Genomic DNA, 25,532 nt, shown 5'->3' on the forward strand with positions numbered 1-25,532 from the left:
CTATGATGTGGATATGAATTTCCATCCACTCTTGATTGTCACATTTTAACATTCTGGATTGATTGACAGCGAGGTTGATGTATGCGTCGACCAATGAACGTCCTTATACAGGCGGATGTGGTTTGCAGGAAAATGTGACCAATCACCGCGCAGCACCGATTTCGAAGAGGCGGGACTTAATCGCTAAAGGAAAGTTGGTAAACGTCAATCACGCGCAGCTCCTTCCGCTCATTGGCCGACCGTTATGAATGAGGTGGGTCTTGATGACACTCACCGTGTAAGCTACTGTTGAAATTCCAGTGCTAACCAACTTTAGCCAGCTTGCTAACATGTAATTCAGCGAATGTGAAGAACTACACACACGGCGCTCCTCCGGATTTAAATGCATAAATAACATTTAATTTCCAATTGAGGAATATTTGGAAATTCGCCTTCATGTTTGCCACTGCGCGCGTCTCCGTTACTGCAACCAGGACATGTCCAGTTAGCCAGAACGCAGCAATCGGTGGATAACGAACCTGGCGAGCTAGCCAGCCAGCCAGCCCGTTTGGACTCGGTCTGCGTTGAGGGATTCGACCAGGTTTCATCGCCCAGAGGACAGTAAAGCCGGATGCTGTGACTACCATGAGTCCTGCAGGCTGCCCCCATGTCAACGGCTTCAAAGTGGACAACTGGAAGCAGAACCTGAGGGTCATTTATCAGTGTTTCGTGTGGAGCGGTTCAGCCGAGACCAGAAAGCGCAAGGTAACAAGTGACAGGCGGAAACGAGTGTTTTGAAGGGACCCAAAAACGTACGATAGACTGTATGTGAGTGTGAGTGAGAGAGAGAGAGAGAGATAGCATCGCGTGCGTGGACAGTTCCCCGCCCTTCCAAAACAACCCAAACGTCTGACACACTGATATTCACTCTGAATGTTTGCCCCACGCTCAGAAGTGTAGTTTTGCCTTGTTATCGGGCTCGAAACTTGTCTAAATGGCCAGCCCTCGACACCTGACACACTCGGCACACCTGCGGAACAGCCCAAACTGAAGCAAACTACTAGCATGTCACCGAGTTAGCCCCCGCGCGACCGAACGTTAGCCCACTCCAAAGCTAGAGACGGCGTCATAGTTATGAAGCTTGATGTGCATCTGTTTGCATTGGCACTGCGCCTGCAGTGGCTGCGCTTCCCTCCACCAGCAGACCTCCGTCCAGCATTACATGGTGGTATTTCCTCACTGTCACAGGCGTGGGGTTAATAATGGATTTAAAATCAACTAAGCAGCACTCTTTACCTCTTATCCTGCTAAGGCCAATCCACATTGATGATATGTGGATCAAAACAGGTTTAATTTCACGCGGGTACAGCTTGTCTCTTAATAGAGGAAACCACCTTTTTTCATTCTTTCTTCATTCTTTCTTTTTTTCATGTTCATTGTAAAGGTTTATGTAACATGTGGGTGCAGATGTCCACATTATTAGCGTGTTGTATTTGCATCTGCAGTCTGTGCCTACATGCATCCTGCACTCCTATGTGCTCTGGGACAACCCTGTGTCCCCTGTCACGTGCATGGGATCAGAGGGTTTATAGACTGAAATGAATGGTGTAAATATTTGTAGGGTCTCCTCCTGCCGTAATCGCCCGGTTCTCTACCCCTGTGCCTCTGCCCCCACCCTACAGGAGCAGACAAGGCTGGCAGGAGGGCTCACATCCCTGTGGCGCTACATTTTTATCGATCATGGCTCAGTTTTCTATTCAGATACAAGCATGCCTCTCACAGGAAACCCTTACACCAGACAGTTTTTCTTTTTTAATCGCATGTGCCTCCCCTTTTTTTCTCTGGGAGACACACTGTCATTGTTTCAAGAGTTTGTAATTACAGATCCTTCCATTCTGCAGTTTGTCTGAGGCTGTCTCTGGGAGAATTGGCACTGCTATGAGTTTTACCAAATATTCCAGGCTAACTGCTCCCATTATTTATCCGCTTCAGAGGAGACAAATACTGCATCCCTCACAATATGCCAAAAAAAAAAGAAGAAATCATTGTCTGTGTAAAATTTGTTTCCCTCCATCATTTTTAAGCACCAACATCTTAGTCATGCAGGTGAAAATGCATATGATACAATTCCTCCATCATTCATTCCTCACTCCATCCTCACTGTTATCTCTAGTGTCAGCCCTCAGATGGTCACTAACAACTCTCAGGGATTTAATTTTAAGCAGCCATTTAACCTGAGAATTCCAGACTCCACCTTTTGTTTGGCTGCGATGTCAATCGCAGAAGTGTTGTGTCACATCTGGATTCACAGGTGCAGTGGAAGTTATCAGTCTCATTTCCCCTGTCTTATAACTTTATGTTTTCATATCAGTAGGAGCTGCACATGTGTATATTTGTGCACCACGTAACTGCAAAATAAGACCAAAGACATGCAAAATCAGCGCGTCAGTCCTGTTCAGTCTCACAGCTTTGTAGCAGAATCAGCAGTACTTTTCTTCTATGTCCTGTAAAGGCTGTCTTCTGTCAGCTTGTACTGCTGCTGCTGCCTCCTCCTCCTCCTCCACTCAGTACAACAACACTAAATAGACTCACAGTGAAAGAGCTGGTGGCAAAAAGACACAAGTGTAATGAAATATTTCCTGTGAGCTCAACATCCACCTGACACTGCGAGATGTCGCACTAAATAGAAATAGGACTTAAGTTCCAGCTTTGCAGTTAATCACCTGTATTCAAGTCTTGTGATTTTGCTGTTCACATACAGTATATACATGAGCTTAGGAGGCGGTGATGCAGCTGGCGGTGGCAGTCCTTGTTCCGCTCTGCAGCCTCAGCGAGCTGGGTGTAACAGATCATGTACCAGTTCTCCACCTGATCAATATCAAGCTGTGATTCTGGGCTCTGGGAAATTGTGATGGACATTTTTCTTTTTTTTTTTTTGTGACATTTTATAGATGAATCGAGAAAATGATCATCAGATGAATTGAAATTACTTATTACTAGTAATTCTCTACTTATTTTTGTCAGAAATATACAGTATTTGGAAGAATATATTTTTTTCTTTGGAGGGAATAGTCCTTTAATTCACCTGTCTGAGCATGTACTCTGGATGCAAGCCTTTCCCTTCAAAGGATGAGACAGATTGCTGTTGCAGTTGGCTCACACTGTGATAATGTCCTCACTTACACTTCTAACCAGGATCTTTCCAGCCCATTACCCTCTCCTGCTCTTCTCACATAACCTCCTGCCGGCAGATGTCTTGTCACTGACATTGCAGCACTCAGAGAAGAATGACATGGACAGATCTCTGGCTGTTCTCTGCTTCCCAAGGCCAATGTGACCAATGAAAACAGAACTACTGTACGTCTACATATGTGCACTCAGACTCTTGAGACATTTGTGACAGTGAAGAATGTAAAGGTGCTTTGATAGACAAGCAGACAAGCAAATTCCTACATTAATACCCTGTCTTCAGGGACTAGAAAAGATCAACTGTAACTGACAGCTGGAGGAATGAGTGAGGAGAGTTTGTTGCATATTGATGCCTTTTCATAATTCATGTGCTGTATAAGCACTTATGCATGGAGGTGTGTGTGTGTGTGTGTGTGACTGGAATAAGAATGGGTTTCTTTTTTTTTTCCTTTTTTTCCAGGCTGGCATGGGAAGCATATTTTAAACAGATGAGCAAAAAAGCTTGTTTGTTTCTCAGTAAACTGATGAAGAGCCAAGATCAGGGGTTTCCTCCCAAAGGGTTTTTAATTTGGCTTTCAGCCATATCTTTTCTATTTTTTTTTGTCTCCAACATCATTACATGAATCTGGTTGTCATAATACGCATATTCACTTCTTTACCGAGACCAAGATGATAAAACCAGTGTCACTTTCATATCTGTCGGTTGAATATGAAACTACAGCTTGGGGACGATTAGCTTAGCTTATCTTAAAGACTGGAAGCAGTAGGAAAAAGTTAGCCTGGCGTATAGTTTTTATTCTTTTGTGGACAGATTAAACAAATAAGATATAATGTGTGCAGAACCAAGCTAGACTTTTCCCCCTATTTCCAGTCTTTAAGCTAAGCTAACTGGCAGCTGGCGGTAGCTTCATATTTAATAGACATCGGGAGATTGGTATTTCTTATTGAACTCTGGTCAAGAAAACAAATTGACCAACATGCCAGTCTTCCTCCTCGACAGATTTCTTTGTAAAAAAATATTTTAAATTAGAACCAAAATTTAATTTTATTGTTATGTCACTTGAAGAATTGATCAGCACTTAGTAAAATACCTCATACATTTTCTAATATTTCATAAAATGCCAAACATTCCCTTCTCAATTGTGACTGTTTGCTGCTTCCCCTATTTTATATTATTATGTATTTTATATTGGCTGTTGGTTGTACATTACAAGCATCGTGAAGATGTCACTACAGGCTACGGGAGATCAGGAAATTGTCATAGGCTTTTGTCATGTTACAGCTCCACTAGAGATTTGTGCTCTTTCCTAATAAGGAGTGAGTACTCTTCAGGTTTTATACTCCTCCATTCATTAATCTGGTGTATCACATCCTGCTGTACAGTACTCGCCACATTCAAACCAGGGTATTAAATGCATATTTTGATGCAACATAAGTTTACAATATACAAAAAAAGTTGGTACTGTCACAATGTCACATGTTGTTTTTTCTTTCCAGTAACTATTCCAGTCTGCATGTTTTTCTTTCTTTTGCCCTCATACCTTCTTTCATCTTCTCTCTGGTCCCTCCTGTCTTGTCTTATTTTCCCTGCTCTCTTCTCCCAGGCGTTGCTTATTTCTTCTCACCTCCCCATATTCATGCTGGCTCATTGGGATGCCAGCTTCTCATCTGCATGCTTTTGAACTGTTGCTATGTACCCTCCATCCACAGTCACACACACCCCCCCCCCATCTTTCCCTCAAGACCTTCAAACAGAATGTATAGGAATATATTAATAATTAATAATCATCTGAAATTTAGATTTAGACATTACATATAATATTAGATGTTCACCATGTAAGTCATTATAGCTGGAAAAAAAGGAAGAATCAAAAAGGAGGCAAAATGTCCCATAAACTTGCATTTTCTTACGTGTTTAAGTCTCTTATTCATTCACTTACAGCCAAACAAACACCTCTCTTTCTCACACACAGAAAAAGGTCCCTGTTAGATTTCTTTCAAGTCTCTTGTTGTGATTCTGTGTAAAGCACCAGAGGCTGAAGAAAAGCTATGTGGGAAATTTTTACATGATTTAAATAGTAGTAGAAGTCATGGCAGGTTTGGTCAAGCAAATATTTATATTTCACATAATGTTTGAAAAGTCCGCCACAGTGTTTATAGACAGTTCAGACCTGCTGTTGCACACGTGATGTAGATGTCCTTGTTGCAGTTGGACGACCGTTAATACATGGTGTTAATTGTGTTTTAGTCATGACCAGTGATGGTTGACTCTGAAAGAACAAATAAACTGAAAAAAAAAAAATTTTGTTGGGGGGGGGGGCACTCATTTACCTAATCCTGAAGCAGGAGGGAATGCTGAAGAATTAGCATTAGCATTATTTGATCATTTGGAGTTGTAATATGGGAAATATGTGTCTCTTTAGATGCTAAATGCTTCACTGTGTTCACCAGCTAGTTGTTCATTTTGTCTTGTGGTTGTTATTGATGAAGTAGCATACATTAGGATTATCAGGGCGTTTGAGCTGAAAACAGCTGTTTGCTGTTAAAATATTTGTCAGTGCAGCTTTACAGCCCAGCTGTGTTTTCTGTTTCTTGAATTTGTACTTTTAAGCAGATGTATTTCCCAAAATTAGCCAGAAGCAACCAGAGATACTGATGCTGCATGTGAATATGTCTGCTGGTGCAACAATAATGATAATCATTTCCTCTGTCTCTCTTATTTTTGCCCCCCAGGCCAAGTCATGCATCTGCCACATGTGTGGTGCCCACCTGAACAGACTCCACTCCTGCCTCTACTGCGTCTTCTTCGCCTGCTTTGCCAAAAAACACATCCACGAGCATGCCAAGAGCAAAAGGCATAACCTAGGTACGACACACAAGCACACGTTGACAAACCGTGTCCACACGTGCAATCGGAGCAGGTGTGTTCTGAGGGTTCTGCATCCACACCAGCAGTTAAGCCCCCTTTGCTTAAATGAGTTGGTACTTGCCTCCTAAACAGACACACTGACAGTATATACAGTACATCATGTACGCAAACGCACAACCCCACACACTGCCGTCAGTAATGCCTCTTCTCTCAAAACAAAGGCTGCTAAAAGGGCTAATTATACAGCTGAGTGGCTAATGAAGATGCAGCCTGGTGATTGATGCTGTATATTGGACACATTTGAGGTTTTGTGAGACTTTTGATCAAGCAAAACAATCGAGAGTGAGGGAGAGAGCCGTTACACAACCTAGTGCAAAGTAATTGCAACACAGTCTGAAAGGCTTGGCCTCAAGGAGGATTTGAATGTCACCTGTGTATTTGGCCTCATGTAGCCCATTAGAGGGAATATATGCATTAGTGAACTTACTAATGAATAAGGGATTTTGGTCTTGATAGCTGATTAAAATTAAGCACATTCACGCATGCTAAGAGTCTACTTTATTGGGTACACTTCTCTGGTTTACAATCAGCTTCCTCCAAAATCCTCCAAAACATTCAGTGGTGTTTGTGTGTTTGTGTTTGTGTGTGTGTGAGATTTGTCTCTGCCTTTTCTTTTTTTCTTTTGACTGGATTGCTATTCCAGGTCAGAGAAGGTAATGGAAAAAATGGCACAACCGTGATTTCAGTGATAATCTGCATTGGAGTTAAAATGTTCTTCCATAGAAATTACTTCTGTTTTCAGAAATGCAGCAACCACACTGTGTTTCTCACCGCAGCTCACACGGAGGTCGCTTTGTTGGCCAAGGTTGTGGGAAAGTTGTATTTCAATTCTCTGAATTATCAAAGACGAACAATGTGGATGGCTTCAGACTTGAACAAAGATGTGGGTGTTTTGCTGAACACCAAGAACAGTTGGCTTGTTTTCCCCATCCCTGCTACTCCCACAGCGACACACGGCCTGCGATAATCAAAACATTGCTGAGTTATTGCAGAAAGAAATGCTGAATATTACCTGAACTCACTCTGTAAAAAGCATCTGCTGAAAAGTGTACCGTGCTCTGTGTGAAGGATGGGCGATATTGATACGCAGATTATTGACAAATTAAAGGAACAACCAACATGACGTGTTGCTCCGCGACGAGCCTCAAAGACATTTTCTACGGTCTTTGCCGTGTTTAAAATCAGGTCAGAGTTAGCTGTGTATTTGACTTTTTCACAAGCCTGACGGTGACACATTAGAGGTTCTGTGATGCAGTAAATCACATCATCAGACATCATCATGTCAGTCTTAGTTAGCTCAGTATCTTTCTTTTCTATTCTCCCACATACAGTAATAGAATTAGGCCGTGTGAACCGTGAAGTGAAGTACATTACACTGCAGTGTTGGGAGGAGAGCGGCGCTGCAGCAGAGACACTCCGGGGGGATCCATGACAAAGGCTGGGTTTGGCAGATGTAGAGAATCTGCTTTTTTGTTTTTATGAAGCCTCCTTTACTCTGCTCAGGAAGTCAGCGTAGAGCTGCTCTCTCTCCCTCTCTCTCACAAACACATTGACATCCAACACATCCGTCATAGTCGAACTGGCCATCGGGAGCACTTGCTTACAGTACTTGACTCTTAAAATATTTGCAGTGGAGCAGAGTATATACAGTATTACTTAATAATTAATTTAAGAAACCTCACCCATCCCCCTTGAGCTCCCACCACAAATAAAATCTAATTCTGTTGGAAACACTGCAGCTGTGTGCTAGGGAACGCATTATGCCAATGATAGGTCCCCACGAATGTAAAACAAGGTTTGTGTGTGTGTGTGTGTGTGTGTGTGTGTGTGTGTGTGTTTAATTAGGTTACTTCTGAATTAAATGTTGTAAAAACACAGTGAGAAATGGTCTAATACAGAGGGAGAGAAAAGATCAAATGAAAAAGGGACAGATCTCTGCAGACTGGTGAGAAGGTAATTAAGTTGTCTTTAACAAACCCTGTGGAATTAGCCTCCATTAAACTCAGGCCCATCCTCCTCTTCCTCCTCCTCCACCCTCCTGCTTCTCCTCAGTTTATTTCCTTGCCGTTCCGTCCTCTAACCACTTTATGCAGCCTCACTTCCCGTTTGCAGCCTTATCTCTCTGTCCATTTTCTCGTCTCTTTTACCGTCCTCTTGTTCCCATGGTTACAATTCGATACTCAGAATTGCACCAAGATTTCATCTAATTGCACTTGTACCATCAGCTTTGTCTTTTTATGTTAATCTCCAGTCAATCCAGTGAAATTCACTACTTTGGTTTACTTCTTTACCTCCTTGCCTTCCTCCATCCTCTCATCCCTCTGCTCCATACCTGCAAAGGATGACAGCCGGAAGAAGCCGACAAGCAGGTTGTCATGGTAACAGCAAACAGGTAGCTGCAGGACAGAGAGCAGGTGAAGAGAGAGAGAGGGAGTGGAGGGACAGTTTTGGTCTGTGTGTGTGAACATTTAAGTGAGCGTGTGACAGTGAGAGATTGCACAGTTAAATATGTGGCTCCCTCCATCCTCTCCTCCTACTCCGTCCCTCCTCCTCCTCACCTTCTCTCAATGCTCTCTCCCTCTCTCAGGGTGTCTCTCCGTCGTTCCTGGATGGTGTTAACAGATAACTGATGTGTCAGCAGATAAGCCCCTGCTACCTTGCAGCGCCATGGCAACGTGGCCTGAATAGACGTAGACTGACAGAGGAAGCAGTTAGCGGTTCACACGGCTTGTAGCAACACACAGCCTTCGAATGCCGTGACAGTCGGATAAACTGAGTTGAATAAAACGGCTCATTATGTTTTGCTTCCTTCCCCGTTCTGTCTCTGTCCTTTCCAGCTATTGACCTGCTGTACGGGGGAATTTACTGCTTTATGTGCCAAGACTACATTTATGACAAAGACATGGAACAGATTGCCAAAGAGGAACAAAGGAAAGCCTGGAAAATGCAAGGTATGTCAGCAGTGAACACGTGCTCACAAGTCACTTTTCTCTGCAAGTCCAAGTCAAGTCTCAAGTCTCTAATGTTTGTAATGAGCTTTGAACACTGCACTGCCATATCTAAGGGATTCAAGGCATGTACTTCATTATCATCACTCCTTTATCTGTAAAGTTACATAATAAGGGAGGGGATGACATTCAGCTCATCAGACATTTCCTTCATGCTGATGTGCCAAAAACATTTCAAAAAGAAAATAGAAAATGTTCTCAGTAGAGCGCAGAGCTCCGCCAAGGCCGATGTCAACCGACTTACACTAGAGGAGTGGGAATAAAAATTGGCCCTGGACTTTTGACTTGGACTGGCCCAACAAACCCATCTGGAGCCACCTTCACATGGGCTGCAGCCTGTGTCACACTTTCCAAGAATCATGTAGTAAACGGAGGATAAATTCATACCATGATTTATAGAACAATACATGCACATTAAACTGTATTTCATTATTTCACTTTCCCCTGTAAAAGTGAGCAGCTATAGAGACTCGGACTGGACGGTGCAGCAGTAAAGTATTTCTTCCTTCATTGCATCTTTCTACAGTTAAATTCTGTATGTTGTGTGTTATCCTGCTAAATAGGATATAAATAATATAATCTAAATCACAATATCCAAATCGCAGGAGCGGCATTTCATTATTTTTGTTAGTGGTAAAATGTGTCAAGACGCCCCCGGCTTACAAATCATATTCTCCAGATGTGAAGGAACCGATCATCTACGAGTGAGATCGGCCGATCCAGATCCAAAACATCTGGAATGAAGCACAGACAAGCCAGGAGACGGAGTGAGGTTTAATAGATTTAATAGATTTAATATATTAAAATATGATAGATGGATTCAGTCAGACTGAGACGCAGGTACCAGGCCTGAAGAAACCACGAGCTGAAAGTTCAGGCATAAAGATCGATTTGAAGTTTGAATTTAAACGTTTCAACAGAGTCAGACAGAGTCTCATGTCAGCAGGGAGGTTGCTTCAGAGGAAGAGAGGATGATGGGAGAAGGCCCTGCAGCCTGCTACCTTCTTATTAACTCTGAGAACAGACGGGAACCCGGTATCCTGAGAGCGAAGAGCATGGGGTGAAATATAAGGTTTAAGGAGATCAGACGGGGTTTGAAGGGGAAGCAAAATCTGATCTGACACGGATACGGAGTTAATGAAGGTAAAGCTAAAACTGGTGCAATGTGGTCACTTTTCTGGGATTTAGTTCAGCCTTCTGAGCCATCTGCATATCCTCAGTACTAACACGAGGCAGGCCTGAAAAACAAAATGTTACGAGACCCCAGTCTGCATGAGACACAGAGGCATGAATTAGGGCTCTCAGCATCTGCCACAGACAGAAACGGCTGAATTTTAGCTTTTTGTTGAGTCGGTGGAAGAAAGGTCTTGGTGATGTCTTTAACAGACTGATCATAAAGAGACGGGAGGATCAAACTTAAGATCAAGGTTCTTTGCCTGGATGGACTTATCAACATATTAACTAATGAGTGGACTCCAAAACCGCACTACCCACAAATCTGTCAGGCTCTCTAATCACCTGCCACCTGTCAGTGACAAAGTGGGGACCACTCGCTTATAACTTGTAATGTGCTGTTTTTATCCAATTTTAGGGTCTTTTTTACTTTTTATTTTCTATTTTATTTTACTTTCTATATCTCCACATCCTGCTTGTCTTTCTGTATCACTTTGTGTCGATACAACGCTTTCAGTAGCTTTGCTGTTGAAAGGTCGTAAACAAATACACTTGCTTTTGCCTTCCCAAGAGAAAAGTGCACGATGCAAACCTGTGTGTGTATGTGTGTGTGCGTTCATGCATGCGTGTGCGTGTGTGTGTGTGTGTGTGTGTGTTCCAGGCATAGGGGAGAAGTACTCAACATGGGAGCCCACCAAGAGGGAGCTGGAGCTTCTCCGCCACAACCCTAAAAGGAGGAGAATCACCTCTAACTGCACTATTGGTTAGTGTCTCTCTTTCTCTCTCACTTTCTGCATCGCCCATGCACACACACACACACACACACACACACACACACACACACACACACACACACACACACACACACAAAGCTAACTGCAATCTAGTTTCAAATTGCTGGTTGTCAATCCGGGAAGGTCGCTGAGTTTCAGAGAGAATGAAGGAGGGAGGAAACAGCTTTAATGCAGAATGATGAAGCAACAAGCAGCAAATATGAATTTAAAAAAATGTGTAATATCCTTTTGGTTCTTAAGAGATGTTTATAGAGATGTTTTCCAAAGGTTACAAGTGTGAATAATTTTTATTTTTCTATCGGTGGCTAGCTTCATTAATGAGAATGTAGGAAAGAATGTATAGAAGCATTTTTGCTTCGGCCTTAGCTGCATTAGCTACAGAGCTAATATACACTAATACATATAAACATGTACACCGGTGTTGTACTGGACTGCATTATATTGAAAGGTGTTTTTAATATTTTGTCTGATTCATTTACATGCATGAGGGAGGAAAGAATTAGAAACATCTTCCAAATGAGCTTGTTACAGTCCTAGGTGACAGGCGGATGCTACATGGATAGATTCTGTATAGGAGGTGTTATTTATAGTCCTCAGAGACAGACAACAGGATGTATTAGTGTCAGCAGGGAATATTAGTGTGTGGGAGAGAGGAAAGTTGACATACGTTTAACACCCTGCAGCCGCCTGCAGCGATCTGCTCTAGCACCATTAACATCCGCAGCACTGTCTTAGGTGAGGGAAAGTACAGGCCTGGCTGGCCATGTGTGGGAAACACTAACCTCCATCCTTCCCTCCTTCCTTCCTTCCTTCCTTCCTTCCTTCCTTCCTTCCTTCCTTCCTCTCTCTCTCCCTGCTCTTCTGTTCTTCTATTTTTTCCACCTTCTCTCCTGCTTTCTCCTCCCTCTCTCCCTTCCTCAGTGTCTGTGTGTGGTTTGGTCTGCCGTAATCTGACAAGGGTTTCCCTGCGTGAAGCCCGACATCGCCTCAGGGACATCGTGGTATTACAGTGTGTGTGTGTGTGTGTGTGTGTGTGTGTGTGTGTGTGTGTGTGTGTGTCGTTAACAGCATTGCAGCTAAGTTGGCCCACTGCAGCAGCCAAGAAAAACGATCTGGCTCTCTTCGACTCTTTCTCTCTGTCCTCCCTTTTTCTTTATTCCTCCTCTCTCTCCTCCGCCCATTCTTTCTCTTTGTCTGCTCTTTGTTTCCTGCATATTAATTCTTTTTTCTCTCTCTCTCTCTCTCTCTCTCTCTCTCTCTCTCTCTCTGCTCCACTCTCAGGCCTGCGTGGTCTGATAAACCTGGGCAACACGTGCTTCATGAACTGCATCGTCCAGGCACTGACGCACACTCCACTGTTGCGTGACTTCTTCCTGTCCGACCGACACAAATGCGAGATGCAGAGTAACTCCTGCTTGGTGTGCGAGATGTCGCAGCTCTTCCAGGAGGTACCTACGCATTCTTTAAGTTTTATTTTTTTATTGTTTTTAGTGGCCGGAGGCGTTATGTGTGTGGGTTGTCTGTCCATATGTCCGTATATCTGTCTGTCCCATTCTTGTGAATGTGATATCTCAGTAACGCTTTGAGGGAATTTCTTCACTTGGACTCGAGGGTGAACCAAGTAGAATTTGTTGGTTGGAGGTCAAGGTCACTGTGACCTCACAAAACATGTCTTTGGCCATAATTCAAGAATTCACACGCTAAATAACAACTGAGCTGGATGGCGGAAGCGTACGACCTCGAGTCTATAATTCCAGTTTGTTTGATGAAGATAAATAAAAGACATTAGAGACACGGAAGGGAAAGTTTTCTCCCACAAACGCACGTTTCCTCTTTAGTTCTACTCAGGTCATCGCTCGCCTCACATCCCGTTCCGCCTCCTGCACCTGGTGTGGACTCACGCCCGTCACCTGGCCGGTTACGAGCAGCAAGATGCCCACGAGTTCCTCATCGCGGCGCTGGATGTTCTACACAGGCACTGCAAAGGTCAAACGCACATTTACACAGAGACACACACACACACAGTTATGATATTCATGGTATAAAGACAGAGAGGATGGTTTTACCTCAGAGGAGAGGTAGTTGGTATGAGGGATGAAGGGATGAAGGGATGAAGAGAGAGACTGACTGGCAGAGAGATGGAGAGGAACAGCCTGACTCTCAGATCAGCCTCAGTCTGCAGGTTATAAGCAGAGAGGGTGGCAGTGATGTGACACAGCATTGCTTTTAGTGACTGTTTGTGTGTGTGTGTGTGTGTGTGTGTGTGTGGTTGTGTGTGTGGTTGTGTGGTTGTGTGTGTGGTTGTGTGTGTGCGTGTATTTATGTCTACACAGATGACAATGGGAAGAAAGCCAACAACCCAAACCACTGTAACTGCATCATCGACCAAATCTTCACAGGGGGCCTGCAGTCTGACGTCACCTGTCAAGTCTGCCAGTAAGTGTGTGTGTGTATTTGTGTGTGTGTGTGTGTTCTGTCCTATCCAAGGGAAAAAAACAACACAAAGAATAATTTAATCCTCACTAGTGACTGTATGAAGAATTTAAAGTCTTTAAAGCAGAACCACGCCTCGTAGACTGTGACACACTTCACTCTCTAACTCTCTCATCCACTGGTCTGAGGTGACCGTCCTGCCTCTCCTCCCTCCTCCATCATTCACACATCGCACCATCAATCTCACACACACACACACACACACACACACACACACACACACACACACACACACACACACACTCACACACATTGAACTGCTTCACTGCTTCACTGCAGCAACAGGAAAACCCTTTCATGGCACACAGGCTTTAAAGTTAATCTCTAGTTCCACCTGGTGGCCAGAGAGGCTGTTGGAGTTTCATGCCTTGAGATACATATTTCATGTGAGACTTTGGTGCCAGATTTACTAAGAAAATACAGCATTTATCTGCTGATTTAACAGAATCATGACACAAATAACCAGAAGACAAAACGATCAACACAGATCAAACTTAACAAACTGAACAAACCAAATAATGAACACAAACACGATCAATCAGGCTTGACGAACTAAATAAGATATTAAAGAACAACTAAATAAGAAAACAAAACAAAGGCAAAATAAATCAGATTCTGCATTACATAATATATTTTCAAAAATTATTTAATTTAAAAAAAATCTAAAATAAATTTTCTCGGCACAATCACAACCAGCCTTCTACTTAAATGCTTTTTAACACCATTATTTGTTTGTGCAGTATATCCTTCCAAAATAAAGCAACATTTAATAAACATTCTAAATCAATTGATAACCTATCAAAAACATATTGATTAATATCCTCTGTAAGGACCAACAGGTGTTTGTTTTTATGGAGCTTCAATAAAATGTCTTTGAGATTAAATCTATCTTTCAGTTGAGAGTTTTACAGGTTTGCAAGAATGACCATTCCCACTGAAATTGTGACTCATATCACAATTGCAATAACTCAAAATAAATCAGTTTGATTTATTAATTTTTTTATTATGCATATTGTTCAGCCCGGCTTCTCGCTCTGTGAGCTGGGACAGGCTCCGCCCCCCTGCAGCCCTGCATGAGATAAGCAGTTTGAAGAGCTGATGGTTTAGAGGCGAGCTCTGTGGAAAAGATGATCTCCACCCAAATTTTCTCGAGTCACGAATGCTATCAGCTGAGAAAATTAGTTTTATATTGGTAACTGACAGCGCCAACCTGCAGTGAGCACCACTGAATGGTGTGCAACAGCAGAATAATCTGCACAGCCCAGATGAACAAGCTTAGTTGCCAACATTCGCAGCACAGTCACAAAAAATTAGATTTACAAAGTGCAGTGTCTGTGTCTGTCCTGTGAAGTGAGCAACAGACTGGAAGATGTACAAATCAACACAAAGAAAAAGCTTCTGCTCATCATGTGTCTCTCTGTCCCGCTCCTAGTGGCGTTTCCACAACCATAGACCCGTTCTGGGACATCAGCCTGGACCTGCCGGGGTCCTCCACACCGTTCTGGCCCCTCAGCCCCGGAGGAGACGGATCAGCACTTAACGGAGAGAGTCACACCACTGGAGCCACGACACTCACAGACTGTCTGCGCAGGTAACTGACGCAGCAAACAAATGTTGTCAGGAATATTGGCACCTGTAGTCATATACAAGGGGGGGGGGGGTGAGTTTCACTTTCAGCCTGGGAGGTAAACAACACAGAGGAACGGTCGTCTCAGCTGGGAGAAGGTTGCCGGGGTGGAAGTAGACTCACCTGAAAAATCAACTAAAACCTTCCTGCTGTCTGTCTGCAGTCAGCTGCTCTGTGGCTGCAGAGAAGTACAAACAGAAATGAAATGAGAGTTTGCAAACGTGACAGTAGATTCAGTGTTTTTCCTTCCTCTTTTTTTTTAAATATTACACTATATTATACTGCTCACTCTGATGTTCTATTATTTCCCTCTTGTGTGTATCAAATCTACTTTTCCCTTCCATGCAGCCCCAAAATGGAAGTAACCATGACAACATTTTTTATTTTTATTTTTCAAAACCGACATAAACGCACAAAGCGACAAGCTGAGAGACAAAATCAATCTAAACCCTCCTCCCAGAATCATCACACTGACCCCTTCAGAGAGCAGCGAGTAACACACACACACACACACACACACACACACACACACACACACACACACACGGTTCCCTGAAACTAATTCCAGTTCTCCCCAAGTTCACTGGAGCAGAGACCTCTGGTGGCAGCAGCGTCAAACACACACACACACACACACACACACACACACACACACACACACACATAGACACAAACATGTGCAGTAAATTTCATCCTCTCCTGTCTAGGTTCACCAGACCTGAGCACCTCGGCAGCAGCGCTAAGATCAAGTGCAGTGGTTGCCATAGCTACCAGGAGTCCACCAAGCAGCTGACCATGAAGAAGCTGCCCATTGTGGCCTGCTTTCACCTCAAAGTAAGAGTGTGTGTGTGTGTGTGTGTGTGTGTGTGTGTGTGTGTGTGTGTGTGTGTGATGGTTTGACTGCTAATTTAGTGGGTGTTAGTTATGAGAGTAGCGCTCTGACACTCGTGTGTGTGTGTGTGTGTGTGTGTGTGTGTTTTCAGAGGTTTGAGCATTCAGCCAAACTACGACGGAAGATCACAACTTATGTCTCCTTCCCGCTGGAGCTGGACATGACGCCCTTCATGGCCTCCAGGTGAGCACATTCCACATGAAGATCGGAAGCACTCAACTAAAAACAGGAACAGAACAAGAAAATAAGAAGTAAGTTGCATAAAAACTAAAAAAAACTTGGATGAATGGAAGAGCGGCCTCTGTCCTGGCCAATCCGTAGCCTCAGTGTTCAGACATACACTCTGACACACCACTGACAACAAAGGAAGGGATTTATGAGGATTCCAGGTAGTAAAAAACTATTTGCAACAGGCTTCTTCTTTTTTTAAAACTCCACAACCTGTGACTCTCTTGTGTCGTGTCTGCGTTTGTTCTGTTGTGTGATGCAGTAAAGAGAGCAGGATGAACGGGCAGTACCAGCAGACAGTGGACCCCTTCAACAATGACAACAAGTAAGGCAAACATCTCAGGCTACGTCCACGCTGATACGTCTTCATTTTAAAACGAAAAACGATCTCCGTCCAGACGACCGTTTTAGCACCGTCCATGCTACCTGAGCAGTCACGTACACTGGGCATGTGCGAGCCGGCGTAAACAGGAAGCAGGTTGTCTACTCAGCAGTTGGTTAGTTGCACAAAATACTACGAACGAGGAACGGCAGAGACAGCCGCAGCGTAAAGATGCAGAATTTAACTGAACAACAGCTGCTAGCAAAGACAACAAGGTCAGTGACGCTTGTGTTTCGTTATCCGTGTTGTATTCAACCGCTGGCAGTCGAATCTGATGAGCGCGGGTGCGACTACAGGTGTCTACATCATTGCTTCCAAAGGTATCTGATTTTCACCCGACCAGACGACAACGCAACCCTGGAGTTTTCAAACTAAAACGAGGGCAGTGGCGTTTTTCCGGTGCTCGAAGACTCCGTAGTGGACGGGAGGCGAAAACGTAGCGAAAGAGATGTTGGAGTTTTAAAACTAAAACGTAGCAGTGCTGACGTAGCCTCTCCTTTCATTTCCCCTTCTGCTTCCTTCTCCCATTGATCCCACTAATGCGTTCAGTGCACTGCTCTTCACCAAACTTCTCTTCCATCGAATTTATTCTCATGAAATGTGGTTCATGACTTTGTAAACTAACATCTAACCTGTTTTTCCAGGTGTGTCAGATGTTTGTAGTTGCAGTATAATTTCCGTATGGATGGAGCCTTGCAGAAGCAGTAAGTGTCTTCTTCTCCCCGTATGTTCCAGGTACAGTCTGTTTGCTGTGGTGAACCACCAGGGGACACTAGAGAGCGGCCACTACACCACCTTCATCCGGCAGCACAAGGACCAGTGGTTCAAATGTGACGACGCCATCATCACCAAGGCCAGCATCAAGGATGTTCTGGATAGTGAAGGGTGAGCAGGTCGCAGCGTTGAAGGTGTCACCTCATTGCTCTGAAATAAGAAAATAAAAAAGTCGCCGCTCCTTTATTAGTGGCGCTGTGATCTGACCCTGCGGTGCTTTTATCTCCTCAGGTACCTTTTGTTTTACCACAAACAGTTTCTGGAGTACGAATAGTCTCCTCCGTCAGCACAGCCTGCAGGAGGAGACGACGGAGTGGTTGCATGGGAACAGGTAACGGGAGTGATGATCAGAGGGACGAGGAAACAGAGACACAAACCTACCTGAGTCGCTCTGAGAGTTGCAGCTCTCACTCTAACATGGAACCACCCTTACTACATACTAACCTAGTTCCTCTTGTAACGAACTGTCTGCTGTGCAGGATAGACACAAGAAATGCAAGAACCAAACAAAATGCAAGGAATCTGGAAGGGAGATTTGTTTGGGCGCTGAAGGAATATTGCATACTTGCAAAAGTTTTTCACTGGAATTCAGGGGTTAAAGAAGAAAAGAGCTGTGATAACCTGCTATAAGATCAGTCAGTGCTCGCTTTCACATAATACAGGAATAGACAGAAGGGCAGAAGGGGTTTTTATTTAAAACCTTGGTTTATCTCGGGAAGGTTTACATGATCACAAATGCTGTTCTCCACCAACGTCCTGCTTCATGCTCGCACAGCTGCAATATGTTAGCACCCAAAGGTGCAAAGAAACAGAGCAGCAACCTCCCACAGGGGTTCAGGGCTCTGCTTCAGCAAAGGAATTTTATTGTTTTGTTTTTGGTTTTTGTTTTTTTTTTGTTTGTTTATTTTTTGAATTTCACTTTCACCCAAAAGGATTGAAACAGGCAACTTCCTGGACACAAGCACACTCGTCTCTCTTCCAAGCGACCAAATACTTCAAGGGTGGAGGTTGTTTTATTATGCATTTTTGTTCCAAATGGAAAGAGAAAAAGAAAACCACCAGTTCAATGATATTAATAATATTGTATAGAGAGACAGTTTATTCAGTTCATTACTCGTCAGTTTGTCGCCGTCTGTTGTCAGATGCTTCTAGGAAACATTTTCTTCAACAAGGACGAGTACGAGGAGGATCTGTTATTTTCGGCCTTGCTGCTTCCAACAGTCACGCGGGGGGGAAATAGATTACACAGTGAATATTATATTTTTATACATAACTTTTGTTTACGGTTTCACATTCTCCCTAAACTCTCACATTGTTTGTCTGTGTTATATTACGCCATCAATCATGTTTTTGTACACAAAAGCGAAGTAGTGCTGAGAATTTTCATGAAACTGCTGCTAAGGCGATTTTTTTGTTTGTTTGTTTGTTTAATTTGGCTTTTTTGTTTGTTTGTTTTTTTTTTTTTACGTTACTGAGACGAATTCTCCATTTTCAGGACACGTTGTCGTGATGCTGTTTCAGGTAAATGGCAAAAGAGAAACGAAACAAAAGAGGAGGGTGTTATTCCCAGTACTGAGTCTGTATAAAGAGTCAGAAGCTCAATCCTGCAGTGTTAACCGTCGGCCGCATGTTGCTCTAATTTGGTGTGTTTGTGTGTATACGTGTGTGTGTGTGCGTGTGTGTGTATGTGCCCGAGAAAGGGGAGGGGGAAAAAAAGCTCAGTGTATGTGTGTTTGTTTTTAAAATGTGTTATTGCGTGTAAAGAGAGGAGGAAAAAAAAAAAAGCGTGTATGTGTTCCTGTTTGTATGCACGTGTGTCGTGCGCGTGCGTATGTACCGTATGTTCGTGTACTGAATCAGTACTTGCATTCAGCATGCCGTCTGAGCTGGGTATCACAGTTTGATAGGATTTTTTTTTTTTTTTTCCACATGTGGATGATGTATGTAAAAGTACATATGTACAGTTTGTATGTAAGAGACAAATGGTGAAACCTCAAAGTTGATTTGTTCTTCGATATTGCTGGATCCAGCCACGGGGTCGCAATCATAAGAAACGTGTCTTGACCCCATCAGTCATTCCTCGCACACACATGTAACTGCTGCAAGAACTGGACACAGTGAAGGAAAGACACAAATAAAGAAAAATCTATATCTGTAAACTCCTTTGTGTTGCTTGTTTATTCATAATTGATAATATAGTATGAAATACTTGTTTATATTCACATTACACATGTAGGCACAATATTCATACATATACATATTACTGCAGACAGTATCCATTTATATCTTTGGTGCTTATAACAATAAGACTACGCTCTAAAAGGATTTATGAATGGTTTATAACTAGTTTATCAAGTAGCTTATCACTTAATGAATCATTTATAAGCTGTTATAACACATGGGACCTGTTGCTTGCCACATAGTGAGCCCACATGTATCTGTACTGTTGAGCCTCATATCTCATTAGTTACTGAGCTTTCTTTGTTCTCTCCATCATCCAGCGTTTGTACCTGTAAATTATTTATAACTGGTTAAAAAAGGAACCTTATTGTAACGTAACATTTATTAATGAGTTACTATAAGGTTCCTTTTACTAGTTATGAATAATAGCAACTCATTAATAAATGGTGAAGTTTCACACTTGACAAAAAGGTTCCCTTTTACCAGTTATAAATGGTAGTAGTTCATTAGTAAGATTAATGAGTAGTGAGCATTAACTTAATCTTGCCAAATAGTGAGACTGCAGCAATGTATGAAAACTGTTGTAACTTGTTTCTAATGGTTTATTTATGATTTATAAAGTGTTAACCAAATGATTAACCTAATTATAAACCATTTATAAAACATTTATAAGGGTACTCTTATTGTGAAACAGTACCAACTTAAAAGGGAATCAGTAGAACTTGAATATTTTCGGACTTTGGCGACTCCCAGTGGTGACATCAAAAAACACCCGAGTGATTATCAGATGTAGGAGACAGGAGAGCTCTCCTTCCACCATGAGCGATACTGTCTTGACTTCCAGCGTCATTCGCCTTCACTGTCGTCTCCTTACATTCACTCTATCGTTGCTTCCCAACTCTTAGTATTACTCAGTTTGTTTTAATTGAAATGTTTGTGGTGAGTTTCTCCTGTTTTGGTGGAAAACGAGTGGGACTCGTAAACTTAGAAGCACAGGTATGAAGATGTGATCTGGCAGTCGAACGCCGACTGGGCGACCGACTGAGCCTGTGTGGGTGACAGTCACCCGTTCAATCCGAGGCGAGAGCTGTGTCACTGCCTGTTCAGCCTATAGCGAAGCAGTGACTTCATCCAGCTCCTTTATCTTTATAAATCTCCCACGGTGAAATGATTTGTGGGCTCAAGCACAAAGCTTTAACCGTGTGAGCGGCAACCTGCTATCAGATAAATGTTACAGACATTATATCATGTTCTCAGTTTGCATATAACTGGATAGTTTTATTACATTCACAGTGTCATGAAAAGAGTTGGCTCGTACGGAAGAGGATTAGGGTCAAATGTTTAACCTCAAAAATCTGATATACATTTTTTTCTTTTCTTCACGTGTGACCCTGATCCTCTTCCGTAGGTTCTAATATGTTCTGATGTTTCCATTTGTTTCCGTGATGTTTTGAGGAACCAGACCTAGAACCACTGTGTTGTTGGTTGTAAGTCTGTGTGATTTGCTCCAGTGAACTTTCTAACAGGAGACATGAGAAAAACAAACAGTGCTATGCAATCCGCTTGGTGCGTCGGGAGCTTTGACGGGGGCTGTGTTTGTGTTTCACTTGTTTCAGTGATGCGATGCTTTTAGTGTGCGGTAGTAAAACTTCACTTTTCCTACGGCACAAACTTCCATATTTCATGAGCTTGTCCTCATTTAAATGGAAAGGCTTCTACTTGTTTGCTTTTTATGTTTTCTTCTAGTATTAATTGTTGCTGATGCATTCCCTCTGTTTGCACCGTGTTTTCACTATTTCACGATCAATTTCAGCTAAAATCCAGTTTTCTGATCAACTTCTGTGTGTGTGTGTGTGTGTTTGTGTGTGTGTGTGTGTGTGTGTGTGTGTGTGTGTGTTGGGGTCATCTTTATCCATTCCAGTTTTCCTGTGAGACACTTTGATTTGAGAGGGAGCAGATGGACCTCATCTCACTGCTGCCTCCTCCCGGACCTCCAGAGGTGTGAAGGCTCTTCTCAGCCCAGAGGGGCCCTCCGTTCTGGGCCTGGCCTCTCGGGAGGACGGGTGCTCTCAGCAGCCGGTCGTTACCCTGGGCTAGCGGTTTCAGATCGGGGAAACAGTGGATGCACACGCAGGTCTCTGTCGGGCTGGAGTCGTTTGATCTCGAATGTGTTACGTAATCTGTAGATAGAGAGGTAAGTGAGCGTACTGGAGCAAAAGACGTGAAACAGACGACAAGACGTTAGAGATGCAAGAGTTTTGAAATACAGTGACGATGATAAGTAATTCTCTCAGGTGCAGAACATTATTCTGAAGGGAAACTGCTGTACAGTTCTACTACTAGTCTTATTCCAACTTGATTGCACTGATTGTTATCCATACCACACTAACCTTTGGAGGTCTGCCTCAGCTGGCCACCGGGCAGGCCAACCTCTTCGCCCGGCTGGATCAAACGCTCCTGCTTGTGGTTAACCTTCTTGGGTCCTGGGTTGGAGGCTCTGGCCCCGGATCCCCTCAGAAAGACCGCCAGGGTCAGAGACAGGCTAGAAAACAACAGCACCATGCAGAGTGCCAGCAGGGAGTAGAGCAGGATGGTGGAGTCTCCCAGGGCCGTCGGCACTGAGAGCACAGGAAGTGACGTAGCAGGAGGGATAGAGAGGAAGAATGATGGCTCTTAGTCATCTGAGTCTTAGGAGGAAAGACCTTCAAGACAAAATAACGACGTCTAGATAGCAGGAGTTTTCCAGGAATTCTTCCTCTTAAAGGTCTGGCTCTGTTTACACTCCAAATACACTGTTCGTGCCATAAGTTTTATCAAGCTCTGTGCTTCAGCACGTTCAATTTGAAATGAAATACAAATAAACTACGTTTTTAACTGCTGAGTCTCAACAGTACAAAGCATGAGTGACTGTCCAAATACATATGGTGTGGAGTGTGTGTACAGTATAAGATGGGTATATCTATCAAGAATAATCTCGTTACAAGAAAAGATCTCGTAATGATGAAATCTTTTCTCACAGTGGTGTCTATTTCTTCTTTATTCTGGAAATGCGCTTCTGTAGTTTACACACTGAGAACTAGCCGCATTCTGTAGTGAAGCGATGACAGGAAGTAAAGGGAGAAAGAGACAAGGAGTGATATGCGGCAAAGATCTCCGACAAAATGAAACCTGGGAACTTTGTCAGCGCCCCCCCCCCAAGCTCCTGGTCTCAAGGGCAAGAAACACTCCTCACATTCTCCACCGAAGCACAATCAACAGGCAGTTATCTCTAGACAGAAGTAAACATCCTCCAGCTGGCTAACTTCCACAAAAACTCATTGCAATTGCTATTTGTTTCTAGTTTGCCCAGAGTTCCTTCTTTGCCAGTTAACTTTTCGTCGTCCTCTGAGGTCTAACGTCGGCAACAAAACACAACATTCATGCCTCACTAAATAATTAAAAGTCTAATCCAGGCCAGCAGGGTCGGTACTCACTCTGGCAGTGCTGGGAGCATTCTGCTGGATGTTTGCCACAAATCTCAGTGCACCTCATACATTTCTTCAGCAGCACATCATAGTAGTGGCCAGGCAGTGCCTTACAATGTGCGGACTCTAACGCAGGAAGACACGTGAAAGCAATCAGGACAAGTGGAGGACATGACGACCTGAATTCACATCTGTCCTGTCCATTTAGCATCACGTTCACAGTTTCTCTTCCTTTAACGTTACTGATGGATCAGCTCCAGGAAGTAATCTCTTAAAAAGCAGGTTACATTCATACTTCATTTATTTAACACAGTTTTGACAGCAAGGGAAATGAGATGGTGAAAAGCAATGAAACAATCTAACTAATGCCTTTGTCTCCCTCAAATGTTGTCTCTTGTTAAAGCCCTTGTAACTACCCTTCCTACCTTTAGACCATCAGGGCAATTACAAACTGCTGTTTCAGTTTAGTATGATCTGATAACCCGGTCTCATGTCAGTGAGTGTCCACGTACACGAAATGTAATTTATTAATTTTGTGTACATGGGCACGAATTGTCCATTTATTTTTTCTTTTGTGACAGCACGACTTTTAGTTTGTGAAATAGTTAAGACATAAAATGTTGTGAATCCTTTTCATTTAGTGGAATTTTTCCATTGTTTTTGTGACAAAACTTAGACTTTTTTAATGGTTTCTATTGATTGGACTGTCACAGCACTTGGTTAAAGATAGGGAAAGGTAGTGGCCTGCTTCACAGTGACTTCAGACTCAATGTGTTTATATGTAACCACGACCACGATCTTTTTCCTTATCCTGAACCAAAATACTTTTTATTACCTGAGCCGAACCACAGACTGAACTCTGGATGTAAACCTGGGCCTCTGCTGTGTAAGTTGTGCGCTTTCTACACCCACCACCCAACCTACCTGCTCTTTAATGAATGAAGCGCCTCATTCATTCAAAAACATAAGTTTCCATTTCAAGCTGCGTGTCACGAAATCCACTGATTAGAATTTCATGCACCTGGACATGAACTGACGTGAGACTGCGTCGGACATACTGCATGTAACAGAATATCAAGATCAACAATACAATCAGACATCGGTTACAGCTTCAGCTTCCCTTTTTTTATTTTTTATTTCATAGTCTATCACAACCTCGCATTCAAACTTTATATGTTCTTATACCTCTGTCCTCACGTGCGTGTATGCATGCGTGTACTCACCACAGTAACTGATGCATTTGCTGATGACTTGTTGTTCCTGGCATACCGATTGACAGTTTATACATAATTTGAGCAAGGCATCCCAGAACTGACCCTCAGGGCAGCTTTCTTCCATCAGCCCTGATGATCCTCACACTGATAACACAAACACAGACACACGGAGAGGTAAGTGTGGAGGAAACGGCTGTGGCATGTGAGTATAGATATATAACTACTTTATGCATGTGAAATATACTGTTTACATAAGTGTACGTCCACAATGCAGCTTCAAAATGTTGAATATTAACCGAATACTGTAAATAGATCAGACAATATTATATAAATGATCCTATGAATAAATAAAAAAATGGAATGCACCAATGAATTGTTAAATAATTTAATAAATTATTAAAACTGACTAATTATTTTAATTGTAAATCAAGGTGACTATGTTATACTCTACTATACTGTATTGAGCCTGAAGAGTAATCCTATAGTAGGAATACCATATGCTGTTGTACAGTGTACTGGAAGGATCATGGGAAAAAGTGCAACTTTGCATTGTGGGAAAAGACTGACAGTAACTCTGAGTCCACCTGTTTTAAACCTAATTTGCATCCACTTGTAATAAGCCTTATAACAGAAACTTATAACAAAAGAACTGTACAGCCAAAACGCATTTAGGAGATTTGAAAAGTAACTCTAACTCTATCAGGCTCTCAGCTGTTTCCACAACCTCCCACAGCCTATTGGCCTTCGCTCAGAAGTGCCCACCCCCCTAGTTTGCTCTGATTGGTCAGGGGGAGACGTCTATCTACAACGTCATTCAGAAAAGCTGTGGGAAAAAAAACAGACATTTTCCGACAAAAAAGATCACGTCATTACGTCTTACTCTGGGTTATGCTTGCCTTATTTCCTGACCTCATTGAAGCACAATCTGATTGGATCTTTACCAAAAAAATACACGATCTTTACCGGGAGGCCGCCATTTTTTTTTAGCCGGGAAGCTAACAAACAATAGCAGACCCGCTAACAGCCGCAGGTGGAGCCGGACGGAGAGAGAGAGGGAAGAACAGCGGATACAAATCGCTCAGTCGTTACTGCTTTGGACTTCTCATGACTATATTCACAACCTGGAATACTTTTATGAAGAAACCCTTTCGATTTGTGTGACCCCGTGGACCGTTACGGACTAAAGGAATATGAACAACGGAAGA

At 42.9% G+C, this 25,532-nt stretch overlaps 2 protein-coding genes across 4 annotated transcripts; one reads left to right on the forward strand and one right to left on the reverse strand.

The window, feature by feature from the left end:
- The first annotated feature begins 256 nt into the window (after nucleotides 1-256).
- Nucleotides 257-19,627, forward strand: usp22 (ubiquitin specific peptidase 22). Of its 2 annotated transcripts, XM_023412595.2 has the most exons (13): nucleotides 257-744; nucleotides 5,902-6,034; nucleotides 8,935-9,048; nucleotides 10,940-11,041; nucleotides 12,354-12,520; nucleotides 12,911-13,058; nucleotides 13,406-13,508; nucleotides 14,998-15,156; nucleotides 15,900-16,026; nucleotides 16,176-16,267; nucleotides 16,575-16,637; nucleotides 17,430-17,579; nucleotides 17,700-19,627. In XM_023412595.2, the coding sequence occupies exons 1-13, from the start codon at nucleotides 625-627 to the stop codon at nucleotides 17,740-17,742; spliced, it is 1,521 nt and encodes a 506-aa protein (XP_023268363.1). In that variant the 5' UTR covers nucleotides 257-624; the 3' UTR covers nucleotides 17,743-19,627. The 2 variants fall into 2 exon arrangements, 1 of the variants encoding a protein (XP_023268363.1); XR_015437650.1 differs by lacking the exons at nucleotides 17,430-17,579; nucleotides 17,700-19,627 and having other exon boundaries at nucleotides 259-744; nucleotides 16,176-16,335.
- A 1-nt stretch (nucleotide 19,628) lies between these two features.
- Nucleotides 19,629-24,547, reverse strand: tnfrsf13b (TNF receptor superfamily member 13B). 2 transcript variants are annotated; one of them, XM_087175694.1, is made up of 4 exons: nucleotides 24,337-24,547; nucleotides 23,123-23,239; nucleotides 22,040-22,267; nucleotides 19,629-21,829 (listed from the first exon to the last, which is right to left on the reverse strand). In XM_087175694.1, the coding sequence occupies exons 1-4, from the start codon at nucleotides 24,449-24,451 to the stop codon at nucleotides 21,558-21,560; spliced, it is 732 nt and encodes a 243-aa protein (XP_087031820.1). In that variant the 5' UTR covers nucleotides 24,452-24,547; the 3' UTR covers nucleotides 19,629-21,557. The 2 variants fall into 2 exon arrangements, with proteins under 2 accessions (XP_087031820.1, XP_087031821.1); XM_087175695.1 differs by lacking the exon at nucleotides 23,123-23,239.
- Between the last annotated feature and the right edge of the window lie 985 nt (nucleotides 24,548-25,532).

The sequence above is a fragment of the Seriola lalandi genome, unplaced genomic scaffold (genome assembly GCF_002814215.2).
Source record: "Seriola lalandi dorsalis isolate HSWRI2012SDOR001 ecotype SW California unplaced genomic scaffold, Sedor1 jcf7180002054483, whole genome shotgun sequence".
In the NCBI taxonomy this organism is placed as follows: Eukaryota; Metazoa; Chordata; class Actinopteri; order Carangiformes; family Carangidae; genus Seriola; species Seriola lalandi.